We start from the raw sequence: 26,174 nt of genomic DNA, 5'->3' as shown, positions 1-26,174 counted from the left end.
GAAGCGATTTGGAGTAAGAAAGTTACCTGGTGTCTTGTTTTCTTAACTATAACATTTTATCTTTGACAGAATGACTGATGTACACTGACTTCAGCTCTATTTCTTAGTGCTTTTTTGAGACAAAATCCTTTGCACACTGTACTGATCAATTTCAGAGCCTGCAGTGATGATTACACTGGAGTGTAAGCCACAGCCAACTCAAAAGACTGTGTTGTGATTGACCTCATTCAGTAATGACTGGTGAAGTGATGCGTTTTATTCAAACATGTGGCCATCACCTCTGTGTCTTTCAGGCTTGGAATACCATATCTAGGAATTGAGAAGCAATTTCAAAAACTTCTGCACAGCTACAGTAAAGATGTCGATCTTGTATCCCTAATTTACACAAAACAGAAGGCTGATCCTCCAATACCACGTGACTTTCCTCCAGTAGCTGGAAAAATAATTTGGGCTCGGCAGCTCTTCAGACGTATAGAGGAGCCCATGTTGCTGTTTGAGCAGAGGACTGGTGTCCTGCAGAGTGCCGATGCAAAGAGGATCATCCGCAGCTATAATAAAGTAGCCAGAGTTTTGGTGGAGTATGAAGTACTTTATCATAGAGCATGGATGCAACAGGTAACATATATATCTTGTAACATACGCTGAACGTAGTCCAATTGATTCCCCGTATGGTATTCAAATTTACATATACAACATTTATATTCGGTCTTACCTCTTGAATAATGACCAATCTTATGTAGGAGCTTTATGTAGGGCTCCTTGACAAATATTAAATTGTAATCGAAAGTAGGAACAAGAATAAGTCTTTTGCCTTTTGAGCCATAATGACTAACCTGTACCTCACTCAATTTATTACTTAATCTCAAACCTTTTGATTTCTTTACCTTTGGAACTCTAATTGTCCTCTCATCTTTCTGAGGAGAGAGTTCCATATTCCTACTGCCCTTTGTTTGAGGAAGTACTTCAATATTTTTCTTCAAAATAGTCTAATTTTAACTTCATATCCACTTATTGTTGACTCCCAAGTAAAGGAAATAGTTTTTCTTGTCTGAATCAAAGAAAGCAGCTATCATTTTAGATGAGTTTCATGGAGAGTTTTCTCCTGCAAGGGCAATTCTTCTCCAAATAACTCCTCCCTAAGGTGCTCCCTTTTTGCCACTTCCATGTGATCCCTGACACTGGCACGATCTTTGAACCTAGCTGCACACCCAATAAAGCATGCAGTCTGGAGTTGTCCTTTACTGTGCATGTAGTGGGAGAGCAATCACAAATTAACACTTGTCAGAGCACAGATAGCATGGCTGACACTTGATTGCCCGTGCAACTGCATATTCTCCTATCTATCACTATTTATGAACCAAGCCACACAGCTTATTTAATCTTGGCCCAATCTTATTTTACAAGCCCATCTAAGTCAGTGCCACCCTTTTCCAAGGTCTAGCATCTTATCATTGTTCAATGTAGGACCATCACATACAGGAAAGGCTTCAAATGTTTTGAAACATTCACTTTATTCAGCAATGGCAAACTGAATAACAAACAAACAGAAGTTTCAATGGAAATGGAAATAGACTGCTTCCCTTCAGAACAACAACAAATTCACAATCAGTGAATGATCGCTGCACCCAGCTCAGATCTACTAGAACCGGTGTCAGTTAAATCCTGTCTGGCTTGTAACAGCCAAAGCTACTGTGCTATATCATTCAGAAAGCAATGTTCCTCCCATTCAATGTCCTCATCTTCCTCCTTGGAAAACTGCTGTCATTCTTCTAGGCCAAAGCCTACAGTCTGGGTTGTGACACTGATGTATTCACAGGGACAATAGACAATAGACAATAGGTGCAGGAGGAGGCCATTCTGCCCTTCGAGCCTGCACCACCATTCAATATGATCATGGCTGATTATCCTTAATCATATCCTGTTCTTGCCTTATCTCCATAACCCTTGATTCCACAATCCTTGAGAGCTCTATCCAACTCTTTCTTAAATGAATCCAGAGACTGGGTCTCCACTGCCCTCTGGGGCAAAGCATTCCATACAGCCACCACTCTCTGGGTGAAGAAGTTTCTCCTCATCTCTGTCCTAAATGGTCTACCCCGTATTTTTAAGCTGTGTCCTCTGGTTCGGCACTCACCCATCAGCGGAAACATGTTTCCTGCCTCCAGAGTGTCCAATCCTTTAATAATCTTATATGTCTCAATCAGATCCCCTCTCAGTCTTCTAAACTCAAGGGAATACAAGCCCAGTCGCTCCAGCCTTTCAGTGTAAGGTAATTCCGCCATTCCAGGAATTGACCTCGTGAACTTACGCTGTACTCCCTCAATAGCCAGAATGTCTTTCCTCAAGATGAGTTGGTGTGATCTGGCACAGTTGTGTCTATACTAACCTTTCTCCATCTGTTTATTGAGGATTGAGAGCTCGCACAGGTCCTCGTGGCTCTTTTGAAGGACACAGTTGCATAATTCTAGCTGTCACCTTGATGGCTTCTGGCCACCCACGCTTCCATGTCACAGGTTTCACTCCAGCAGCTGGCGTAGTTCTGTGACAGTGTCCGGGACATTCTCTGTTTGCAGTGACACTAGCCCCCACTCTTCCAGAGGAACTGACATCGTGGACAAACGTCTCAGACCCTCCTGTACCTCTTGTGTATCCTGAGGGGACCTTTATGTGATCCCACCATGTGGAGGTTATTCAACACCTGCTGGAGGCTCCTGATGGTCCTGGGCTTCTAGGAGCAGTTGGTCCTCCACTGTTTCTGTGTTGCATCACAGCAACAGCAATGATAACCTCTGCTGTAGCTGGATCAGTCATGTTTGCAATGAACCTATGTGATTGCAATGAACACTTAGAACATAAGAACAAGTCCCTGGTATTGTGGGTAATCAGCATTCTCATCACTCAAATGGCAGTTTAGCAAACTCCGCCCTGCACTGGGACATGGAACACACTGATAGGAGGGTCTTGGGATACCTCTTTTGAAGCTTTAATGTAGAGCTTTATTCCAATGACTGCAGCACCAGTCATGTCACAAAGAGACAGTTCAAGGTACTACATGAGTACTAAGATCTTGTCCTCCTGGACACATCACCCGAGACAGGTATCATTTCATCTAAGAACATTAGCAGACATTTGTGCTCTATATTATGAGACTAAATCAGTTTCATGCCCCTGTGCAGCTTGAGGTCTTGCCTTATCTTTGTGCTTTGTGGCCCTCAGATGCAACTTTTAAAGCCGTATTTAATTACTTCAACTTCACAGAGCTGATTATCTCCAGTTTGGCGAAGATTGTTTGTGACCAGCATTTGCACACTACAGTTTCACATTGCATGCATTTCACTTGCATGCTGCATTAATTACAGATGATTTTAACTTGAACTGTGTAGGTGCCAGCTCAATCATATGTCCCTTGAAGTCTCTCCTGTTGCTCACAAGTGGAGCCTGTGTGCTGAAAAAGAAAGAAAAGCTGACCCCACCCACTCAGCTTGTATTTAGGAATCAACAGAATATGGAAGGCAACATAGATCACTCTTAGCCTCAGTCTTATTCTTGGCATTATCCGTTGAGCCCATCAGTACTGATCCTCCACAGGTTCCCACAAAGAACCTGGAATTACATCTACTCTCATCATTACAGCATCAATCCAGCCCTTAGTTTAGTCTTGCCCAGCACCGAGATGCATAATCTCTGACTGAGAAGCACCCTTTGACTTGATTGAGGACTATTTCCCTTATACATTGAGATTTGGCTTTTTTTAATTCATTCATGGATGAGGGTATTGCTGGCCAGGCCTGCATCTAAAGCCCATCCCAGAGGGTAGTTAAGGGTCAATCATATTGCTGTGGGTCTAGAGTTACATGTAGTGACTTCACTTAAGGGCATTAGTGAATCAGATGGGCTTTTCCTGGCACTAGACATGAAATCATTAGGTCATAAACTTAATGATGACAGGTCTTAATTCTGGATTTGAATTGAATTCAAATTCTACCATCTGGGATTCACACCCAGGTCCTCAGAACGTTATCTGAATCTCTGGATTAAGAGTCCAGCAATAATACCACTAGGCCATCACCTCCCCCTTAATTTGATTGAAGCACATACAGTGTATTTGCTACATAATCCTGAAGACCTGTGCTTGAGAACCTGTTGCACCTCTAGTTCCAGTACAGCTACTGGCCGCTACCCAATGGCCTAGTTGTATTATCACTGGACTGCTAATCCTGAGACCCAGGTATTGGTCTGGATGTGACGATACTCTTAACATTGAGAAGCTGTTCACGGGATTGCAACTTTCCCAAATTTTTTTCTATTGCCCAGGCCATTAATGGGCTTGGAAGATATTACCCTCTGTATCTATTTACCCCTATTGAATCTATTTATAATCTTGAGTATTTTAATCAGATCACCTCTGCATCTTCTTTCAAGGTTGATTCTTCTATATGTAATTAATTAATGTTGTTTGTTAACATGCTGAATTAGTGGCCAGTCCAACCTTTTCCCATTTTCCTAGAAGTGCTGCATATTTTATTTACTTTGTTAGCATTAAGTTTTTAATCTCAGGAAAAATTACTGAGCAAGTTAACTTAAATTTATAGAACACACATAGAACATAGAACACAGTACAACACAGTACAGGCCTGTTGGCCCTTGATGTTGTGCCAGCCTTTTATCCTACTCTAAGATCAGACGAACCTACATACCCTTCATTGTACTATCTTCCACGTGCCCCTCCAAGAGTTGCTTAAATGCCCCAAGTGTATCTGAGTCTACTACCACTGCCGGCAGTGCATTCCATGTGATCACCACACTCAGTGTAAAGAAAATACCTCTGATATCTCCCCTAAACCTTCCTCCAATTGCCTTAAAATTACGCCACCTTGTGATAGACATTTCCATCCCAGGAAAAAATCTCTGGCTATCCACTCCATCTATGCTTCTCAACATCTCGTACACCTCTATCAAGTCACGTCTCATCCGTCTTCATTCCAATGAGAAAAGCCCTGGCTCCCTCAACTTATCTTCATAAGACATGCCCTCCAATCCAGGCAGCATCCTGGTAAATCTCCTTGGTACCCTCTGTAAAGCTTCCACATCTTTCCTATAATGAGGCAACCCGAACTGAACACAATATGCCAAGTGTGGTCTAACCAGGGTTCTATAGAGCTGCAGCATAACCTTGTGGCTCTGAAACTCAATTCCCCTGCTAGTAAAAGCCAACACACCATACACCTTCTTAACAACTCTATCAACCTGGGTGGCAACTTTGGGGGATCTATTTACATGGACCCCAAGATCTCTCTGTTCCTCCACACTGCCAAGAATCCTGCCTTTAACCCTGTAATTATGTTCTATAATTTCTATTAAAAAAAACCTCTGGAACATCATGATAGATACATTGGTGGAATTGTGTGGACATGGAAAAGAAAAGATTTGTTTTAAATTTTATGAAATGCCAGTGCAATATCTTTCTGTATATATCAGCCTTTACATCGTTAATGGGTGAGCCTTCCCTGAAACAGCAAAGTCTATAAATTATTTCAATGCTAAATGTAGCAGGATCTAGTTTCAAAATGATATGCATTGTACATTAGTGTTTTGTCAGTGCAATAGGGCTGTTAGATTTCTTTGCACTTAGATGCATCTTTTTGTAATTAAAAGCTTGTGCTAATATGGTAATATTATTTAGTGTTGCTTCGATGTTTTTATTCTATGCAAACCTGTTTCAGATGGAAACGGTCCAGTTTGGTCTCCAGGCATCATTATTGGTGAAGCACCCAGACACTGGCGAAATGTTTGTGAACTTTGACCCTTATCTCACAGTCTTGATAAGAGAGGCAGAGTGCATGGCTCGAATGGGTTTAGAGATCCCCCAGACTGCAAAAGCACTTCTACATAAGCGGCATTCTTTGAAAAATATGTACAATAAGCTGCAGGTATTCATGATGGCTGCTGAAGTGGAACAATGATAATACATGAAGGATTATGCATTCTCTCCACTCCACAAGTTGCAGCAATGTATATAAATGAATACTGTTGTACAAAATGATTGTCCAAAACATTCCAGCAGAAGTACATTATCTGTTTTCTGATGCTTAAACAAAATTCAACACATGGGAAAGGTCTGCTCTGAATTTACTTCGTTCAAATTCATCCAAGTGCTGTTTGAATTCATTATGTTGAAACAAAGGAAGCAGAAGTGGGAGGTGGTTTTTGGCCCCTATTCAACAAGAATGTGGCTGATTGTCTACCTCAGCCTCAACTACTTGCACAATCATTTAGTATCCATTTGTAATCTTTGTATCCAAAACTATGTTGATCTTTGTCTTGAATATGCTCAACAACCCAAGCTGCCACATTTGCCCAAGGTAGAGAATTCCGAAGATTCACAACTTTTTGAATAAAGAAATTTCAACTCAACTCAGTTGTAAATAACTGATCCCTTATCCTGAGACCACGACTCCAAAATACGTAAATTGTAGTTCAAAGAAAACCTCAATTACATAAAAGAGTAATATCACACATTATGAAGTAAGCCAATTTACACATTTGAGGTTAGGTTCATGTTTTTGTCCCTACTTTGTTATCTTGGTGTTTTGGAGTCGCTCTTGTTGACAAATTGAACTAGAAGGAAAACGACAAAATGCTGTAACTTTGAAATGACAATTGGAGATGGGTAGAACTCGTGAGTTTTGAAGTTGGTGTTAGGTACATTATTTGCATAAACTTGAGGGACTTTTAATCTCTATTGAGGTATACCATACCTGATGTGTATTAAATACCAGAGGTTGTTGCTGGTTATAGAGTTGTATAGCCTTCAGTTCAACTTGTCCGTGGCAACCAGACATTCCAATCGGACCTAGTCCCACTTGTCAGCATTTGGCCCCGAGGCACACATTTAACGAGGCAGAATTTTGCTTTATTTCTACTCACACTGAATAAACTCCAACAACACTGATTACATATATATATATAATACCCAGTCAAATGCTCACCCAATTATCCCTTAATCACCATATGATTATCTTTTTTCCAAATTCCATTTAGTCTTAATTGTCATTGCTTGACCCTACTAGATTACAACAATGTTGACATTTATAACAGAAGCAATATATTCTGTGCTTCAGCACTGAAGTTTCACACAAGCACAAAAAGAGATCAAGCACGTATAAAAACAGACAGGAGTGATTTCTTGATTATAATTTTGTCTTGTCTAACAGTTCAAAACAATTACAGCATAATATTTCTGTTTTATTACATTATCCAACCCTGTTGTGAAATAAATGTTCATTTTTTTTTAGCCTCAATTACTTATAATGGGTGATTTTAAAAATAATGGCCCGAGTAAAGCTTTGCCGATTATGTCAAGAAATTCTAAACCTAATGACTTTTTTTTGTTGAATATTAAATAGCGAGTTAAGCATACTAATAGCTTTTGTGATTATTTCCAGCTCTTGCTAGAAGAGAACTCCAGATTACGTGCAAGGATTAAGCCGATCTATGAGACCCTTATTGCACCTTATGTGCACAAGATTGATGAAGCCTTTCAGCCAGGACTTGTAACACTTAACTGGACATCATTAAACAATGACTTGTTTGTGGATAAGGTTAATGCAAAATTAGGTAATAAATTCTATTCCTAACAATACCAGTTTGATGTAAGGAAGGTCGTTTTGAGCTTGTAAGATAGTGCAATATGCATAACATACGCTTGGCCACCAAATAAATACCTTGATAGAAAAGGTTTGGAGATGATGGTGTTGGTCTGGGGTTTATAAAGTTAAAAATCACACAACACCAAGTTATAGTCCAACAGGTTTAAGTGGAAGCACTAGCTTTCAGAGCACTACTCCTTCATCAGGTGGAGTGTCGCTCCGAAAGCTAGTGCTTCCAATTAAACCTGTTGGACTATAACCTGGTGTTGTGTGAGTTTTAACTTGATAGAAAAGGAACATGGAAGAGGTGTTTATCAGCTGGTCGAGTTGATATGGCATAATTTACATTATAGTTCAAAGTCAAAATTATTCCAGGTTAGTTGATAAATAATTTGAGATTTTCTCGAGTTTTCCTAGTGATTTTCTCACCACACTTAATGCTTTAGTCTGCAGTTACAATGATGACAAAACTATTAACATTCGCTGTCCTTATCCTTGTGAAATCGATAACATCTTCTTCAGTCTGTACATGTAGAATTAAATACTGAAAAAAAATTGAGAAGTGACTGTCAGCAATTCCTCACTCCGCTGTAGGGGACACTATTGAGTACCCTAGATATGGAAATCTAGTATTAGTGTTCCATCCATCGAGTATTGGTATTGGTTGCAACCAAAACTAATGTCATTTACAAAATACTGTGCAAGGATTGTAACAAACACTATGTTGGATAAACAGTCGGAAAACTAGCCACCAGGATACATGAACACCAACTAGCCACGAAAAGATATGACCCTCTCTCACTAGTATCCTTACATATGGATGAGGAAGGACACCACTTCGACTGGGACAACACATCCATCCTAGAACAAGCCAAACAAAGACATGCACAAGAATTCCTAGAAGCATGTCATTACCAACTGGAACTCTATCAACAAACACATTGAGTTAGACCCCATCTATCACCTCCTGAGAAAAGGAACAGGAAATGACTTCACCACAGGAAATAACATCACCATAGGAAATAACATCACCAACCCAAAGAAACCCAAACATATAAATAGAAAGCAGGAATTTTCAGCAGTGCTTCGCCTGAGGCCCACTGAAGGTGTTACCTAATAGGGTGACGAAACGTCTGGAAATGAACCTTCCAGCACAGCGAGCAAACCTACATCCAAAATTTAGAAGAACGTAGACAGCTTGATGGAATGGGTGGGCAAGTGTCTTATGATCTCAGCTAATATTATGATGGACAGGTTAGATCCCAGACAGAAATCTGGCCTGTTAGATCATATTTGGTTCTTTTTTGATTTAACGAATTAGTCTCTCACTGATTCACAAGCATGCAATATAGCAGACATTGTTTTAACAAGAAAAAAGGTGTTTATTACACAAAATAAATGAAGATAAATCAGAATAAATGAAACTATTTGCATATAATAAAAATTTAAAGATTTCAAATGCATGGTAAAAATGTAATCCAATTAATCCCAAATTGCTCCTTACAAAATCCCAAAAACACTCCTTAACAAATCTCAAAAATATATCCTAACCAGTACTTACATTAAAGATAATCTCCTTCTGCATCACTTCTGTAAACTTAATCCAACTGTGACTTCAACTCCCAGTCTGGAGACTCTGATAGCTTCTTCCAGGAGCCTTCACACAAGAGATTAAACTTCCACAACTTTAAATAACACCTTCAGAGTTTTGACACAACCAAACAATTCTTTATTAAACTCTGATGTAATTTTTAAAATCAAATCAAACCTAATCTAAGCGGTCTTCTCCCTTTCTCAGGAACAACTGCTTTACACATACATCTGCAGCTAAGAACTCTGCAGAGCTGTCCCAAACTGAACCTAAAACTGAAAGATTCCTCTGTAAGCGATAGGTGCTTCTCCCAAGCTTAAAAAAAGTATAGAATATTCCATAAGAAAGCCTGATGTTCTGTTCTGGGTACTTTGTTTCATAAGAAATCACTGTGGCTACAGAATACATTCAAGCTAATCATTAAATACCTTCAAACTCATAGAAAACCCATATGTCATGAGTTGAAATTAAAAATTCAAACTCAAAGCTCAATAATACTAAAATATATATAAATAACATCACCTACATCATAAGTGGCAGTTTAACTTTAAGGCAGAGAAGTACAAGAGTTTTAATTTGGTAGGAACAATGCAGAATGTATGAGAGAAGTGTCATTTATATATTTATATATTTTAATGGTTTTGACTTTAAACTTTTCAATTGAGTTTTGGGAGGGATTTAGTAATTAATTAGGCCATTCTTTACAGAACAATAATTTTAAGCAGAATGTGGAAGACAGCAGATGACTGCTGGCCTTCTGGTGAGTTAATGGAAGTTTTTGAGTTTTGAGAAGGTTTATGCCCATGTCACTAGTATCCTTACATGCAGATAAGGAAGGACACCTCTTTGACTGGGACAACACATTCATCCTAGGACAAGCCAAACAGAGACACGCACGAGAATTCCTAGAAGCATGGCATTCCAACCGGAACTCTATCAACAAACACAGCACTTGGATCCCATTTACCACCCTCCGAGAAAAAGAACAGGCAATGACATCACCACAAGAAATGACATCACCCACCCAAAGAAACCCAAACACATAAATAAAAAGCAGGCCATACCAACACTGCTTCTCCAGAGGCTCACTGAAGATGCATGGTGACAAAACGTCTGAAAACGAATCTTCCAGCTCAGTGAGCAATGGAAGTTTGTTTATGTTGTGGAGTCTTATGAGAAAGGTGTGGGGAAACATTGAAATAGTTTTGCATTGTTTTGGGTTTCAAATAGTCAAGTATTGATTTTAGTTTAGAAAAATCGAAATGGTGGGAAACTGTTTGGTTCAGTTTGAAAGAGACTTGACTGAAGTTGGATGTAAGAATAATTACTCCTAGAAAAAGGAGTTTGTTCAGAGCAGTTAAGGGAATAAATTATCTAAGTGTTAGAGTTGTAGTTTGTGAAAAATTCCAAAGCAGGAGTGTTTGGATGAAACAGATAATCATGAGGGGCATAGTTAAGGTGCAGGACAAGGGTCGCTTCCCTAGGGTGGGCCAGCTGAAACTGGGGGGCATAGTTTTAAGGTGAGAGGAGAAAGTTTTAAAAATGATATGAGGGGCAACGTTTTTACACAGAGAGTGGTTTGTGTGTGGAATGAATTGCCAGGAGAAGTCATAGATGCAGATACAATTACAACATTTAGAAGATATTTGAATAAGAACATGACTAAGAAAGGTTTAGAGAGAAATGAGCCAATTGCAGGCAAGTGGGACGAATTTAGTTTGGGAACATGGTCGGCATGGACTAATTGGACCGAAGGGTTGTTTCCATACTGTCTGACTCTTTAACTGGATATGTCTAAACTCTCAGCTGTGTGAATGCATAAGGGAAAAAGCCTCACAGCTCACAGGACCAATACTGGAAAGAAACAGTTAAGTCAACTCACAGATTTGAGAGGGAAGGAAAATTCCTTTTGGATTTAATTAACTGTAAAGCAATGTTGTTGCTGAATAGATGTGATTTTTGTTTTGCCGATGTTTGAAATCTTTCAGACTGTGATATACTTAGATAGCTTGTTTTTTTTATTTTCTTTCTTCATTTTGTGTTAAAAACCTCTATTTTGTTGTTAATATCAAATTTACAGCCTTGAGTAAAATTAAGAGGATATTTGAAAGAGGTATGAAAAGTCATGAGGGGTCTGGAGCAAAGAAGTGGGGCGAACAGTTCCTATTGGTGGAAGAATCAAGAGCCAAAGGGCAAAGATTTATAATATTGGGCAAAGAAGCATTGGCAGCATGAGGAATTTCTTTCTTCATAGCCAATTGTAAGAATCTGGAATGCATTGCCTGACAGTATGGTGGAGGCAGGGTCAATTGAAGCTTTTAGAAGGGAATTGAACCTTTTTCTAAAAAGGGGGGAATATGGGGCTACAGGGAAAACACAAGAGAGTAGCATGAAGTGAATTGCTCCGTCTGAGGGCTCGCATAGACGTAACTGGCCAATGCTTTCTTCTGGGTTGTAACCAGTGGGCTGCATGGTGGCACACTGGATAGCACTGCTGCCTTACAGCGCCAGAGACCTGGGTTCAATTACTGCCTCAGGCAACTGTCTGTGTGGAGTTTGCACATTCTCCCCGTGTCTGCGTGATTTTCCTCCGGGTACTCCAGTTTCCTCCCACAGTCCAAAAGTGTGCAGGTTAGGTGAATTGGCCATGCTAAATTGCCCATAGTGTTAGGTGAAGGGGTAAATGTAGGGGAATGGGTCTGGGTGGGTTGCTCTTCGGAGGGTTGGTGTGGACTTGTTGGGCTGAAGGGCCTGTTTCCACACTGTAAGTAATCTAATCTTTATACACGTCTATGATTCTGTGAGTTATACTTACTTCTAAAGGGTGACCTTATAGAGGTTTATAAAATCATGAGGGGCATGGATAGGTTAAACAGACAAGATCTTTTCCCTGGGGTGGGGGAGTCCAGACTAGTGCAGGGTGGGAGGGGAAAGCTATAAAAGGAAGCTGAGGGGCTACTTTTTCACACAGAGGGTGGTGCGTGTATGGAATGAGCTACCATAGGAAGTGGTGGAGGCTGGTACAATTACAACATTTAAAAGGCATCTGGATGGGTATATGAATAGGAAAGGTTGGAGCAATATGGGCCAAATGCTGGCAAATGGACTAGATTAGGTTGGGATATCTGGTCGACATGGAGGAGTTAGACCGAAGGATCTGTTTCCATGCTGTACATCTCTGTGACTCTGTGACTCTGTGACTCATGATAAACTTATATTTGTGTAATGTCAAATTTCTCTAAGATGATAATGCCCTTTAAAAATAATAAAATACTTTTAAATATTTAGTGATGTATTAATGTCTACCTTTTATTCCATATGTGTGTTCTAATGTTGATCTTCTCTCTATAACATAAAAGCTGAAAGATAATTAATGCATTTTTCTGCCTGTTTTGCTGTGTATGAGAATTTTTCTGTGTGATTGATGACTTAGCCTGTGTTAACATCACTTTTACTGGATGCCAGACATTCTCCAAAGTACCAACATTGGTAAAGGTGAAATCTAACATGAATTACCAGGTCTTTTTTGGGTAGGATTCTTTGAGGATTGAGGAAAATGGCTTCGCTTAACTGTTGAATGCAAAATTAGGGCAAATGTTGTGCAATATTTTTGTAAAGACAATATATTATTGTATGCAACTAGGTAAATAGTATTTTTGAACATCAATTGGTTTTGTTTTGTTAGAACAGCATAAAAGCATACATGTCTTCAATTATGATGATAGATATACCCCATTTACATGTTTTATTAATCCAATATCAAATAATACAATATTTCTAGATTTGTAAATGGTTCTTCTTCCTTTTGTCGTTTTTGGATTAATTTTCTGATTATGAATTTTTCATCCTTTATTTAAATTATTCCAATGTTTCTGTCTTGAAGGAGAAATTGATTTGCTGGTTTGCAGAATTAATGACCTCATTGAATATCGTATAGATCGGATCCTGCAGGATATAAGTACCACATCACTTTGTGCATTTCCTGAGGGAACACCGTGGCCGTGTGAGGAGTTTTTAAAACGCACACAGGTAGAGCAAACTGTTGTGTGTACGGGGTCTTCTTAAACAGAGCCCATTGGTGGGACTGGATCAGTATGCAGGACCCCATTTTACCTTTTATCTGTTTTCTTGTTAGGATTTGTTTGAATATACTTCTGACCGAGAAGAGCTGGATTTCAGTTTTTGGTTTAATGGGTACTGTTATTCTGTTCCTCAGTACTGACATCAAGAAGTTCACAAATTAGCAAAAAAAGACTGATTGGAGTGCATACAGAAATTAAGTTAATTGCAGGACTCTCTCTTGTCTATCACTATTCCTTTCAAAAGGGTTGGGCCAGGGTTTTGTAGTTTTCAAATCATTGCAGGCATTGGCATAAAGTAACAGAATTTTTCTCATGCAGTTTGTGATGCTGTACTAAGGCCCTGAATTTCTTGTATTTCATTTGATTTTGGGGTTGAATCACTCAAACAATGAATTGTTTCTTTCTGCCTTCCCAAGCTGATTTTCTCTGCGCTTTTCTAAGATTACATCTTGTCTTCTGCTGACCCATCTTCCTTCTCCAACCAAAACATTATAAAAACCACATTAAGCATTTATTGGGACTGTTAATGGAAGCATACAATTCATAAAATTGTTGCATTGTTTACTTACATAGCAAGAGCTACTGCTAAATCGTTTACTATATATGGAAAATTTCATATGCTCCTGAGAGTCGGGATTTGGTGGTTATAAAGACAAGAAACTTGTCAAAAATGTGCATTGTTCCTTTAACACTAGAAGTCATCCCAAAGTGTGGAATCAAACAAAACTGGTTACTCAACTAAAGAAGGAGATATTAGGAGAAGCAACCAAAAGTATTGTCAGGGAGGTGGTTTCAAGCACGTCAGGAGAAGAAACAAGTCTAAAAGGAAAGATTCCACCAGTGGGTATAGGCCTATGGTTCCCAAACTTTACATAATGTGTACTCCCATTCTGCTGCCCATGTACCATTATCAGATTAAAGGTTGAATATTTTAAACCATTTAATGTCTAAGCATTGCATAAAATATACAACTTACAAGATAAATAGACAAATTGTACAATGCCTTTAAAATATGACTCTGAGTCAATATGATGGCTGAGGTTAATTATACAGGCATAGGTTCAAATATCAGATGATGGTTTGAGTTGCAAGTTCTTTTTTACACAAAGCTCTGATGATACTTTAGGTAGAATCTTCCCAGCCCTGAACCTTGGGAACCATGGCAAGCAAATTGAGAGAATTGTGTGCGACATCCAGCAAAGAGCGTTTAGTCGGCAAGAGCAATCTGTCCCATTTTCTAACCGTGTTGAATGGTATGAAGATACTGTAGGTTTAAGAGGTGTGCTTTGTCCGGATTTCCTTTCAAGAGAGATTGGGGGACAGGCACTGAGCAGTTTTAGAAGATAAACAACTTGTGAGTCCTTTGAAGCAGCTTGAGAGGGTGTGGTCTTACAGATCCAGGATTTCTAGTTAGCTTCCTGCTGTTGTTGCTGGGGTCTCAGCAGAGTTGGAAGGCAGACAGTCTCTCCTGGCTACTACACACTCTCTCTCTGCGGAGCTGTTGCATGTATCTCTTTCTTGCTAATAGAATTGCACATGAGATAATCTGTTTTTCTGAATTTGCCTTTTTGCCAAGGGTACTTTTGTGGAACGTTACTATATTGGAAAAGTTACTATTTAGTAGTAAAATAACCTATTATTCTGTTAAGTTTTCCAATAGGGGTAAGTTATCCAAGTTCCTCTTTCTCATGGTATATTTCCAATATAATATTTGAATAAATTGTGTTTTGCTTAACATCGAGTAGCTTGACCAATTGAATTGTAGCTGGAACACAGCACCTCGCATTTACCTTTGAAATAAGAAAAAGCTAGGGTCTAGGCTACCTTCTTAATATATTTTATGGGGTTTTGGACTGTCTGTTAGAGATTCTTGCTAATGAGTAGTTAGAAGTGTATTTGCATGCATTAACATCTCATTATTACCCAATCTCATCTCATTAACTTGCAGTTTTCCATGTCCTCATCTGCCACATAGAGACTCGATAGTGACAATTCCCCACATGCAAATCAATGTGGTTACCTGGCACTTCACTGCTTGTTCTTCCTGACCTGAATCTTCGATATCAGGCACTACCATCTCTGGCACACTCCACGGACCAACAAGCACACACAGCACCCCCCCCATCCACAGATATTGACATCTGATATGGACCAATCTCACCATGGACATCTCCAGTTCACAGTATGGTTCTGCATTTCAATGCTACATTTTGGAAGAAACCAGTTCCTTTCATTGCAATCCTGTTGCCAGGACACTTTGTATGCAAGATAACAAATCCGAAACACATTGCATGTGCTTCAATCAAACAGCCATGTCTCAAAGTTCTAAGAGGAGAAGCTTTGGAGGTTGATGGGAAAATTCTACTTGACCTCTAAATTAGACCTGAATAGGCCGTTAAGTAGCCGTAATTGGCTTCTTGCTGCTTGACTGGGGTGGCCTTCCCACTGCTCTATGTTCCCCTCCCCATTCCATTTGTGTTAATGGCCTGGAAACTGGCATGTTAACTTCCAAAACTAAATTCTGCATCCACCTGCCTCTGTGCTCAGTCCTATCGACTCCTTAAAATCCAGCCCTTAAGCAACAACAAGTGCATTATTTAAAGGCTGAGCGCATTAATGTAAGGAATATTCCAAAGTACTTGTGACCTGCCTCCCCCAGCAATTTCTGATCAGCACTGACCTTGGTGATATTTTTAATTTCAAATCTTCCCTTTAATTTTAAACAGCCTCAGTACACCAAGTGGATGCTAAACATGTCAAAGATTTAAACCCAATCATATGCTGCTAGAAAACACTGAAAGTCATTTATTGAACTGCTGACATTCCTGGTATAATGGGAGAAAGTGAGGACTGCAGATGCTGTAAGTCAGAGTCAAAAGATGTGGTGCTGGAAAAGCACAGCTGGTCAGGCAGCAGCCAATGAGCAGGAGAGACGATGTTTCGAGCATAAGCTCTTCATCAGGAATGGGAGCCTGCAATGCGTAAATTAATATATCACAACAACCACAAGATGGTAGGAAACAAGGGTGTACATGTTAGCGAACACAAATGTCAGGGATGCACAAGAGGATTTGTAATTGTACAACTTCCTCCACAAACCTTTCTCATTGCCCATGCTGTCTTAAATTCCCTTGATTGTAAACTCATCATAATTTGAGATAATGAATGTTCATCTGTGAATAGCGCTGACGGAAGAGAGGATATACAAGAGGCCCAGTGTAGTTGGAATGGAGAGTTCAGGTTGTTTTAGGAAAAATTAGTATAATCAACTAAATATCATGCAACATTGGAATTGTGTTGATTCATTGTTGTGATAATTAGTCTGTGTTGCCTTTCTTTTGTTTCACTATATATTTGTTACCATGATACATGCAAATGTATTTTGAAAAAAATTGGGAAAACTTGATGTTTAACTATCACCTATTTTTAAATAGGATATGTGCATCAAAGGAGTCCAGTCACTGCAAAGTAAGAGCATGCTGGCAGAAGTAGCAACCAATGAACTCATTAAGATGCTGCTCGATGTGGATTCAGATGATGAAAATGATGCTATAGAAGGTATAACAGTGCTGGAATGAGCCTCATACATCTTGCTTTAATGAGGATTAATGTTCCTCTGTTGTTGAGATACAAATCCAAAAGTGATTAAATATATTGAGATGTCAATGCTTTCCCCTTCTCACTACTGATGGATGTAAAACAGGGACTGATGGAATATCACAACAAGATTTTGAGCACAGCTAATACAATGCATCATTGGGTAATGTGTTGGCTTTGGGACCTGAACAGATGTAAAATATTTCTGAATTTCTCAAATGGTTACTTATGTAGAATTTTATTGATTTATTTGAGCTTAAAATGATGTCCCTTGTTTCACTTTTCATTTTTGTGGGAACCTACAATTATGCAAGCAATTATATTAGCGTAACATTAAGAAAAAGCATAATGATAAAGGAAGTCTTCATTATATCATTCAATACTTAAAAAAAAATTGAATGTTTGGAAAGATGACAATTTTATAATATCCTGTTTCAAAGGATCATGGGCATCATAATCATACTTTAAGGTTCTAAAAGATAAATCAGAGTACTTGATGGAAAATGAGGAGCAATAGAGGTCCAAATACATTTTGGGTTCCATGTAGATAGATCATTAAAATCTGATGGATAGTTACAAAAACAAACAAAAATGCTGCTAATGGAATGCTGGCCTTAATATCAAAGACTTAGAATACGTGATGATAAAAATTATGCTGCAGTGATACAAAGACACTTGGAGAAACACTCAGGTCTGGTTGGACATTTAAATGTTTAGGAAGGAGGTGCTTGAAAGGATGCAACATAGCTTTGTTGGAATATACAGGTTTGGCACAGCATCGTGAGCCAAAGGGCCTGTTCCTGTGCTGTACTGTTCTATATTCTATGTTCCACAACAGCAGGGAGGTACTGCTGAGGCTGTATAAAACTCTGGCCAAGATTAGAGTGGTGGTGGAAAAGCCCAGCAGGTCAGGCAGCATCCGAGGAGCTGGAAAATTGACGTTTCGGGCAAAAGCCCTTCATCAGGAATCACCATCTGCCTGACCTGTTGTGCTCTTCCAGCGCCACTCTAATCTCCAGCATCTGCAGTACCCACTTTCGCTGAAGATTCTGGCCAGTCAGTATTTGGAATTATGTGAGCAGTTTTGCAGCCCATATCTAAGTACGGATTTCTGACATTGGAGAGAGTCCAGAGGAGGTTTGCAAGAATCATCCTGAGAATGAAGAGCTTGTCATATGAGGACTAGTTGAAGACTCTGGGTCTGTATTCAATGGGGTTCAGAAGGATGAGGGGGGGATCTGATTGAAACTTATAGAGTATGGAAAGGCAGGAGTGAACATGAAAAGGATATTTCCATGAGTGTGAGAGACTAGGACCTGAGGGCGCAGCCTCAGAGTGAAAGGATGACCTTTAGAACTGAGATGAAGGGATATTTCTTCAGCCAGAGGCTGGTGAATCCGTGGAACTCTTTCTTGCAGAGGGTCCTGGAGGCCAAGTCACTCAGTGTATTTAAGATCAGGATAGATAGATTCTTCATTGGTAAGGGGATCAAGGGTTACAGGGAGAAGGCAGGAGAATAAGGTTGAGACGCACGTCAGCCATGATCGAACAATGGAACTTGATGGGCTGAATGGCCTAATTCTACTCCAATATCTTTTGGTCTTAAACTTAAATTAGAGATTTTAGCTACAAAGTTACTTTGAAGCTGTTGGTGTAAAGTAAATTAAGTAGAGATTCAACATGGTGTGCATAATCATGACAGGTTTAGATAAAGCAGAGGATGAAAAGCTAGTTGTATTAGTTGATGATAAAGAACTGGGGTCAAAGATTTAACATTTCAACCAAGAATTGCCAGGGGTGTGAGAATGAACTTTGTTATGCAATGGATGGTAATGACCTGCTGCCTAGGAAGTGGGCTTCAAAAGGAAATTGGATGGAGTTTGAGGGAAATAAACTTGCTAGGCTACAGAGATAGAGCAGGGAAATGGGACTGACAGGATTTTGGTGCCGGCATGGATGTGATGGGCTGAATGGCCCCACTTTATGCCACTTCAGTTGAAGTACAACTGTGGGCAGTGCACCTGAGGAAGATAGTGCAGTTTGGATTAGCTCAAATGAGACCTGGACTCGAAGAGTTAAATGACAAAGGATAGAAACAAAGATGTTATTCATTTTTCAAGATGGTAAGGGAATCATATGGTGCATAGAAACACACTATGTCTGTTGTTTCTACAGCAATCAAAGGTTAGGGTAGGTAGCTTAAATTGGAGTCAAGCTCTTCAGGAATGAAATCAGGACATTTGTTCGCTTTAAAACTAAGATTGATAGGATATGTGTAACCAAAACTATTAAGGGATATGGGGCAAAGGCAGGTGCAGTGAGTTACAGATCAATCATGCATGTGTTGAGTGTTGGATAAGGGTTGAGGCTAAATGCTGTGATTCAGTCTAAGAAATTTGATTGCAACAAGAATTGGGAGTTGTATGGCTGAATTTCAAGGTTATGAGCTATTGGCATGGAGGCATTCACAAGATTTTATTTTTCATGACAGAAAATAATGAAACAAAAGCACCATTCCAGTCCTCAATGGGCATTTCTCCAGATGCTCATTCAATCTCAACATTAAAGAGATTAAAAGATCCCAAATTTCTGAAGCAAGAGGCAAAGGAGTTGCTCAATCACTTCAGCCGTCGAAATGTGGACGCACTTGTTAAGGTCATACGCAACACCCTTGAAACACTAAGAAAACGCATGCATAGTTCTCACAAGATTCGTTATGAGGGTAAGATTCCGAGTTTCATCAATTTTGCTTGCTGATGTCTGAGGGTATCTTCTGTTCAATTTAAGACCTAAAGTTAAATACTTTAATATGAATGATTTGGTCACTTAAATACTCTTTTAGTCAAATATTAGAGCATTGAAGCTTGAATTAGTAAATTGAAAAGCATAGCATTAAAGGCAGTGTTTGCAGGACTATGGAAGAAACACAGTATTGAAAGTGGTTGGATGAACTCAAACGGTTAAATGATAAAGGATAGAAACAAAGATATTATTCATTTTTCAAGATGTTAAGGGAATCATATGGTCTATAGAAACACACTATGTCTGTTGTTACTACAGCTCTGAACGCTGGTAAAATTTAATTTGACTGGTTTGAGTCCACCCTTAAGGAAAATATTGGAGCACCTCACGGTGGCTGCATACTATAATATGGGAGAAGTGTGAAAGATTTTCTGAGTTCTTTTTCAATTTGTCTCTTTCCAGAAATGCACTTCTCAACAAAAACTGCCTGGCCTGATAGAAGTATGATAGGCTGAGATTTCCCACGTTGGACTTAGATGGTGCCACTCCAGCAAAGTTTGGAGGGAGTTATCTCACACAATTATGGGATGGCTTGGTGGCTCAGTGGTTAGCACCACTGCCTGACTGTGCTTGGGACCCGGGTTTCATCCCAGCCTCGGGTGACTGTCTGTGTGGAGTTTGTACGTTCTCCCCATGTCTGCATGGGTTTCCTCTGGGTGCTCCGGTTTCCTTCCGCAATCCAAAGATGTGCGTGTCAAGTGAATTAGCCATACTAAATTGCCCAAATGTTCAGGGATGTGTAGGTTAGGTGCATTAGTCAGAGACTAATGTACAGTAATAGGGAATGGGTCTGGGTGGGATTCTCTGCGGAGGGTCGGTGTGGACTTGTTGGGCCGAAGGGCCTGTTTCCACACTGTAGGGATTCTATGATTCTATGAATTATGTGCTTCTCACCTTATTATCTATGCAAACAAGATGTTTCACAAAAAACTTGGTGAATCACAGGTCGTGAGCAAGCTGGAAGTTCTCATCCCTAGTGGCACTTTCTGGTTAATAGGTTCTTGTGCCATATTTAGAGGCCCAGCTGGACAAGGCTTCCCCTGTTGCAAGGAGCTTTCACTCAGCCAGTGGTGGTTGCCTTCTACACTGCAGAATTCCTTCTAAGAAGCAGAAAGTCACCGATCAATTCATTGACACTATGTTACAACCATTACTGGAATGGAATCAGGGACAGAACCGAGGACCTCTCCCTAGGGAGTGGTACCAGGAGGCCATCCTATCAAACTTGGACTGAAATAGCAGTGGCACTCACGAGTACACCCAGCGCTGCAGTCCTGCAGGAAAATGAATGATATTCTGTGCTCTGCAAAGGTAAGGAGCACGATCTTGACTCTGTGAGCTCACACACAGACAAGCATCACTCAGTTTAATTCTGCCACTCTACAGGCATGTCACATGTAGCTTGGCTATCACTTGCAAGCCTGAGTATCACATCCACGATGTGCCCTCAATGGCTCACTCCCGCCTTTTGCTGACAAACTACTAACCCTTCTGAGCACTGTGTGTCCTGTTCATTTAATGGTGATGGCTCACCTCCTCCTATGCGCAAAGTGCTGCTGTACACATTGTTGTTGTATTCAATCCTTCCCTTTAACTTTTTACAGGAAAAGTTGGCCCAGAACCAAGTGGAGAGAGCCAAGAAGGCCAGAGAAGCGCTGACATAAAGATCCTGACACCCTGTGAATCCTGGACTGTTCCTGTGCAAGGGGGAGACAGGATTATCCTAAGAGTAATAGTACCAGCTGCTGTTTGCAGATGTGCACAAAAGCAATTGATTGTACATAAGCTATTGTATTTCATCACCAGGTAATTCTTTCTCTTAGCACTAGCAGTGATCAGGAGCAAACCCAATGAAGGAGGTCACAACCTGAGCCTTGTAGCAGCACCAGCACCACCTCTACAGATGATGCCTTTGAAACCTCAGAGGATGCACCAGCAAGGTGTTCACTTACACTATCCACCAGATAGTGTAAGTGAACCTCAAGACATGTTAGGTAGAGTAGACTTTGAGGCACAATCTGGTGAGCACATCATTGATCTGTTTCTGCAGCAGATGGAGGACAAAACGCCCAATGTCTCTGACTTTCAGAGGATGGCTGGAGACCAGCTACCTTCTTCAGCATAACTTCTGCAATGGGCTGTCTACTTGGCCTGAAGTGACCTGTTCAACCTGCCGAGAGAGGTCAGGGTACACTGAGCAGAAGCCCTTAGTGAGCAAGAGTGAAGAATGGAGGAGTCTGACCATGTTCTAACTATTGCGATGCTTTGGCTTATGAGCTCTTGGCTGCCTCGATGAAGAGGATGTTGTCCCACTGACACTCCATCACACTAGCCATGTGCACTCAGCATCAATGACAAGGGGAAAGGGGAACAAAATACCTTTTCCTCAGCCCAGATGTCCCTGCTTATCATGGAGACATGGTGGTATTCGTAGGCACACAGAGGGTTGGAGAGTGGGCACACTAACACCTTAGAAGCTTCTTCTCAGAACACTTCAGAGATCTCCTGCCATTGCACCACTCCTCCGCCAGTTATCCTATTGCATCCAGTAGTGGAGGAGGGTAAGCCTGCAGTCATACAGAAAACTCTCAGAAGGCTGGTGCCTAATAGGCATCGAGCCCCATGAGGATACCTATCAGAATGTTCAAAATCACCAGAATGTCCAAGTCAGCAGGCTCCCTTCATCTGAGTTGGGAATGACTGGCTTTCACCTAGACATAAAGGGTGGGAGAGGAATTACAATCAAACTTTTAAGGACACATTGATACCATAGGTATTTGATAACTGTGTGGAATCTGTCTAGCTCAGGTGGCTGGATTGTTGGCTCACAGAGCAGTGTGATGCCAGCATCGTGGGTTCAGTTCCCATCACTGGTTTGACGTTACCATTAAGGACTCTCCTTCTCAACCTGAGATCTGGTGGCCCTCAGGTTAAATCATCACCAGCTCCTTCTCTCTAATGACAGCAGCCCCTATGGTCTTGTAAGACATTGGTGACACAACAACAACTCAATCACTGTATAGAACAAGCATGTTTGTTAATGTATGTTTACTTGATCTATACTATTATACCAATTGGATCTGAGAAGGTTCACAGAAATGAAATACATGGCAAATCTTTCACCATTTCACCATTTGCAGCTTTTCAATTGCCATACCTTGGCATCTCTCTCATAATCAATAAGGTGACTGACGAGAAATTGCCTAATCTGTCAGGGGACCTCACACAGATCAGTTAGGGATTGATGTCAAGGCACTATAGATGTCAAGGAGACTCATGACAATGATAAGGTCTAGGTGTGGAAACAAGGCCTGCAATGTCCAATTGATGGTCACTGAACACACATCTTATGGGAGTTGATGGGGACTCTGTCAGGTATCTACAAATTTAATGAAGTAATTGACTGTCCCATATTTGGGGTTTTCAGAGCTGTACCGGAATATTTAAGTATGTGAAATTGGCAATGGCCATATCACACGTAACTATCTTTTAATTGTGGAGCTGAATAGAGGGAAAGCTCAAAGCTTCATTGTCCATAGTACTGGAAGTGTCAGTGAGAATGTTCAGGCATTGCAAAGACAAGTAAAGACTCATTGTATTCTTCAGAATTGTAGTGATAGTTAGGGTGGATGGAGATTCCGGGGATGTGTGGAATGTGGGGTGGGGGGATGTGTCAGGTACATCAAATGTAGTCTCAGGATGTGGGACAACCCATCAATATTCACTATGGAGTGAACTTTCTAATGTGACTCATGTATTTGAAGCAAGGATTCATGCATGTGAGCAGTGTTGAAAGTCCTCAATGTATCACAGGTGCTTTAGCAAGATATGGCATGCACATTAGCTTTCACAGAAGTGAGGAGATCAGAATTATCATTGAAAGGAAAAGTCAACATTTTATTGCACAGATAAATAAAATAGAAAAACAACTCAATCCTTGTGGATACTGTAGACTGAAGGTTGACATCCAACTGTGCAAATGAAATAATAAGAACTCAAAACATCTCAACCTAGCTCACTCTACATTTGTCTGTGCCATCCCTGGGTTGTCTTCACTTTGAGATTTTGGAGAAGATTTGTAGCTCAAGTTGTGTATCAGGTTGTTGGTTTGCTCGCTGAGTTGGTAGATTTGTTCTCAGATGTTTCGTCACCATGCTAGGTAACATCATCAATGAGCCTCTAGTGCTATTTATGTGTCTTGGTTTGTTGTGGTGGGTCTTATCACTTTTGGTTCTGTTTCTGAGAGATTGGTAAATGGGGTCAAAGTTGATATGGTTGTTATTGGAGTTCCAGTTTGAATGCCAGGCATCTAGGAATTCCTACATGTGTCTTAGCTTAGATTGTCTCAGGATGGATGCATCGTTCCCATTGAACTGGCATCCCTCTTCATCTGTGTTTATGGATACTAATGATAGTTGGTCACGTCTTTTGGTGGCTAATTGATGCTCACGTATCCTGGTGGTCAGTTTCCTGCCAGTTTGTCCAATGTAATGTTTGTTGCAGTCCTTGTATATTACATTTGTTCTGTTGGCTGTATGTACTGAGTCCTTTAAATTCTTCAGTAGTTGTTTTAATGTGGTAGGAGGTTTGTGGTCTACCATGATGCCTACAAAGTTCACCAAAGAGGAAGAGAACAATAACCGACTTTCCTTCTTGAACATCATGGTGGGACAAAAAGCCAGTGGGGAACTGCAGACTAGCGTCTACAGGAAAGCCACACACACTGACCAGATACTCAACTACAGGAGCAACCATCCCAACACCCACAAACAGAGCTGCTTTCGGACACTATTCAAAGGAGTCACAATATACTGCGGCACCCTAGGTACATAGGATATCAATTACCTGAATATCAATTATCCTAATATCGGATTATCCGAAGAAGACCTCGAGGAAACATTACATCAAAGGCGTGTTTCCAACACTGATCGCACAGTGTTGTTTACAGTGATTAAAAGTGAGCCCAGTTTACTGAAATGCAGCCAAGAACAGCCTTGGATATTGATGGGAGCTCAGGCACCATCTCCACATGACTGACCACCTGTCCTCTCTCTCTCCTCCCACACTTTCCCTGGAGTTCTACACAGGGATGTACTCTTATACCCCCCCCCCACCCGCCTTCCCCAGATAATCTCTCCAACATTGTCCTGTACAGGGCAACGGAGGAACCTGTGTAAAACTTTTTGTGTGTGGCTGTGTGTGTGTGTGTGTGCGTGTATGTGTGTGTGCATGTATGTGTGTGTGCGTGCGTGTGTGTATGTGTGTGTACATGTATGTGTGTGTGTGCATGTGTGTGTGCGCGTGCGTGTGTGTGTTTGTGCGTGTGTGTGCGTGTGTGCACATGCGTGTGTGTGTCTGTGTGCGCGCACATACTATTTGGAGACTCACTCCCCGAAAAGGCAGCAGCAGCAGTCTTGTTGTTGGTGTCCAGTCCAGATGCCCTGGAGAGGTGGTGGGGGTGGATGGGAGGGTGCACGGGTGGCGGGCGGGTGCGGTGTTGGACGGCATTGGGGGGGGTGCGGGCAGTGGTGGGAGGAATGGGGGCGCGTGGTGAATGGGTGTAGGAGTTTGGGCGAGTACAGAGGTCGGGGTGGGCAGTTGGGGGCAGTGTTGGACGGGGTTGGGAGCAGGGCAGGGGGGCTGTGTTAGATGGGGGTGGTGTTGGACAGGGCTGGGGTAGGGCGGGGGCTCACGCGGGGTGTGCTGCGCGTCTCCTGATGAGGAGCAGACTTCACAGAAAACTCCGAGCCCCAGAGGAAAGGCATGGACGTGATTAACCGAATAATCGATTATCCAAACGAAATAGTGCCTGCCCATCTCGTTCAGATAATCGAGGTTCCTCTGTAGTAGGTTTGTGGGCTACCATGACACCGAGGGGCCAGAGTAGTTTGTGGTCATCTCTAAAATGTCTTTGTATGGTAGATGACTGGAGTCTCTGGGTGTGTTGTGTCTTCCTGTTTAGGCCTGTTGTGCAGGAATTGGCGGACTGCGCTTATCAGGTACCCATTGTTCCTAAATATGTTTATAGGTGTTTCTCCTTGGCTTCTTATAGTTATAGGGTGCTGCAATGTGTTGTGACTCCTTTGAATAGTGTCCTAAAGCAGCTCCGTTTGTGGGTGTTGGGATGGTTGCTCCTGTGGTTGAGTATCTGGTCAGTGTGTGTGGCTTTCCTGTAGATGTTAGTCTGCAGCTTTCCACTGGCTTTTTGTCCTACCATGATGTTCAAGAAGGAAAGTCGGTTATTGTTCTCTTCCTCTTTGGTGAGCTTTATACCAGTCAGGATGTTGTTTGTGTTTTTGGGTTTCTTTTAGCTTGTTGCATTTCGTGGTGATAAAAGGTGCCATTCATGTAGAGGACCCAAAGCTTAGGCTGGATTGTGGAAAGGGCTGTAGATCAAAGTTTGTGAGAAGATTTGTAGCTTGGGTGCTCGTTGTTGTGGTTCTGTTCGCCGAG

General features: G+C 41.0%; 1 protein-coding gene across 1 annotated transcript in view; it reads left to right on the top strand.

Annotated features, from left to right (window-relative positions):
- Window positions 1-26,174, top strand: part of LOC122558738 (dynein axonemal heavy chain 5-like) — a 274,642-nt gene that overhangs the window by 49,280 nt on the left and 199,188 nt on the right. The window contains exons 14-20 of the mRNA XM_043707530.1: window positions 294-615; window positions 5,724-5,930; window positions 7,446-7,617; window positions 13,124-13,269; window positions 16,757-16,880; window positions 19,411-19,632; window positions 21,725-21,742. Coding sequence (XP_043563465.1) covers window positions 294-615; window positions 5,724-5,930; window positions 7,446-7,617; window positions 13,124-13,269; window positions 16,757-16,880; window positions 19,411-19,632; window positions 21,725-21,742 — 1,211 coding nt within the window. The remainder of the gene's footprint in view (window positions 1-293; window positions 616-5,723; window positions 5,931-7,445; window positions 7,618-13,123; window positions 13,270-16,756; window positions 16,881-19,410; window positions 19,633-21,724; window positions 21,743-26,174) is intronic.

This window comes from Chiloscyllium plagiosum, chromosome 17, assembly GCF_004010195.1.
Source record: "Chiloscyllium plagiosum isolate BGI_BamShark_2017 chromosome 17, ASM401019v2, whole genome shotgun sequence".
NCBI lineage: Eukaryota > Metazoa > Chordata > Chondrichthyes > Orectolobiformes > Hemiscylliidae > Chiloscyllium > Chiloscyllium plagiosum.
This window is presented reverse-complemented; position numbering and strand designations above follow the sequence as displayed.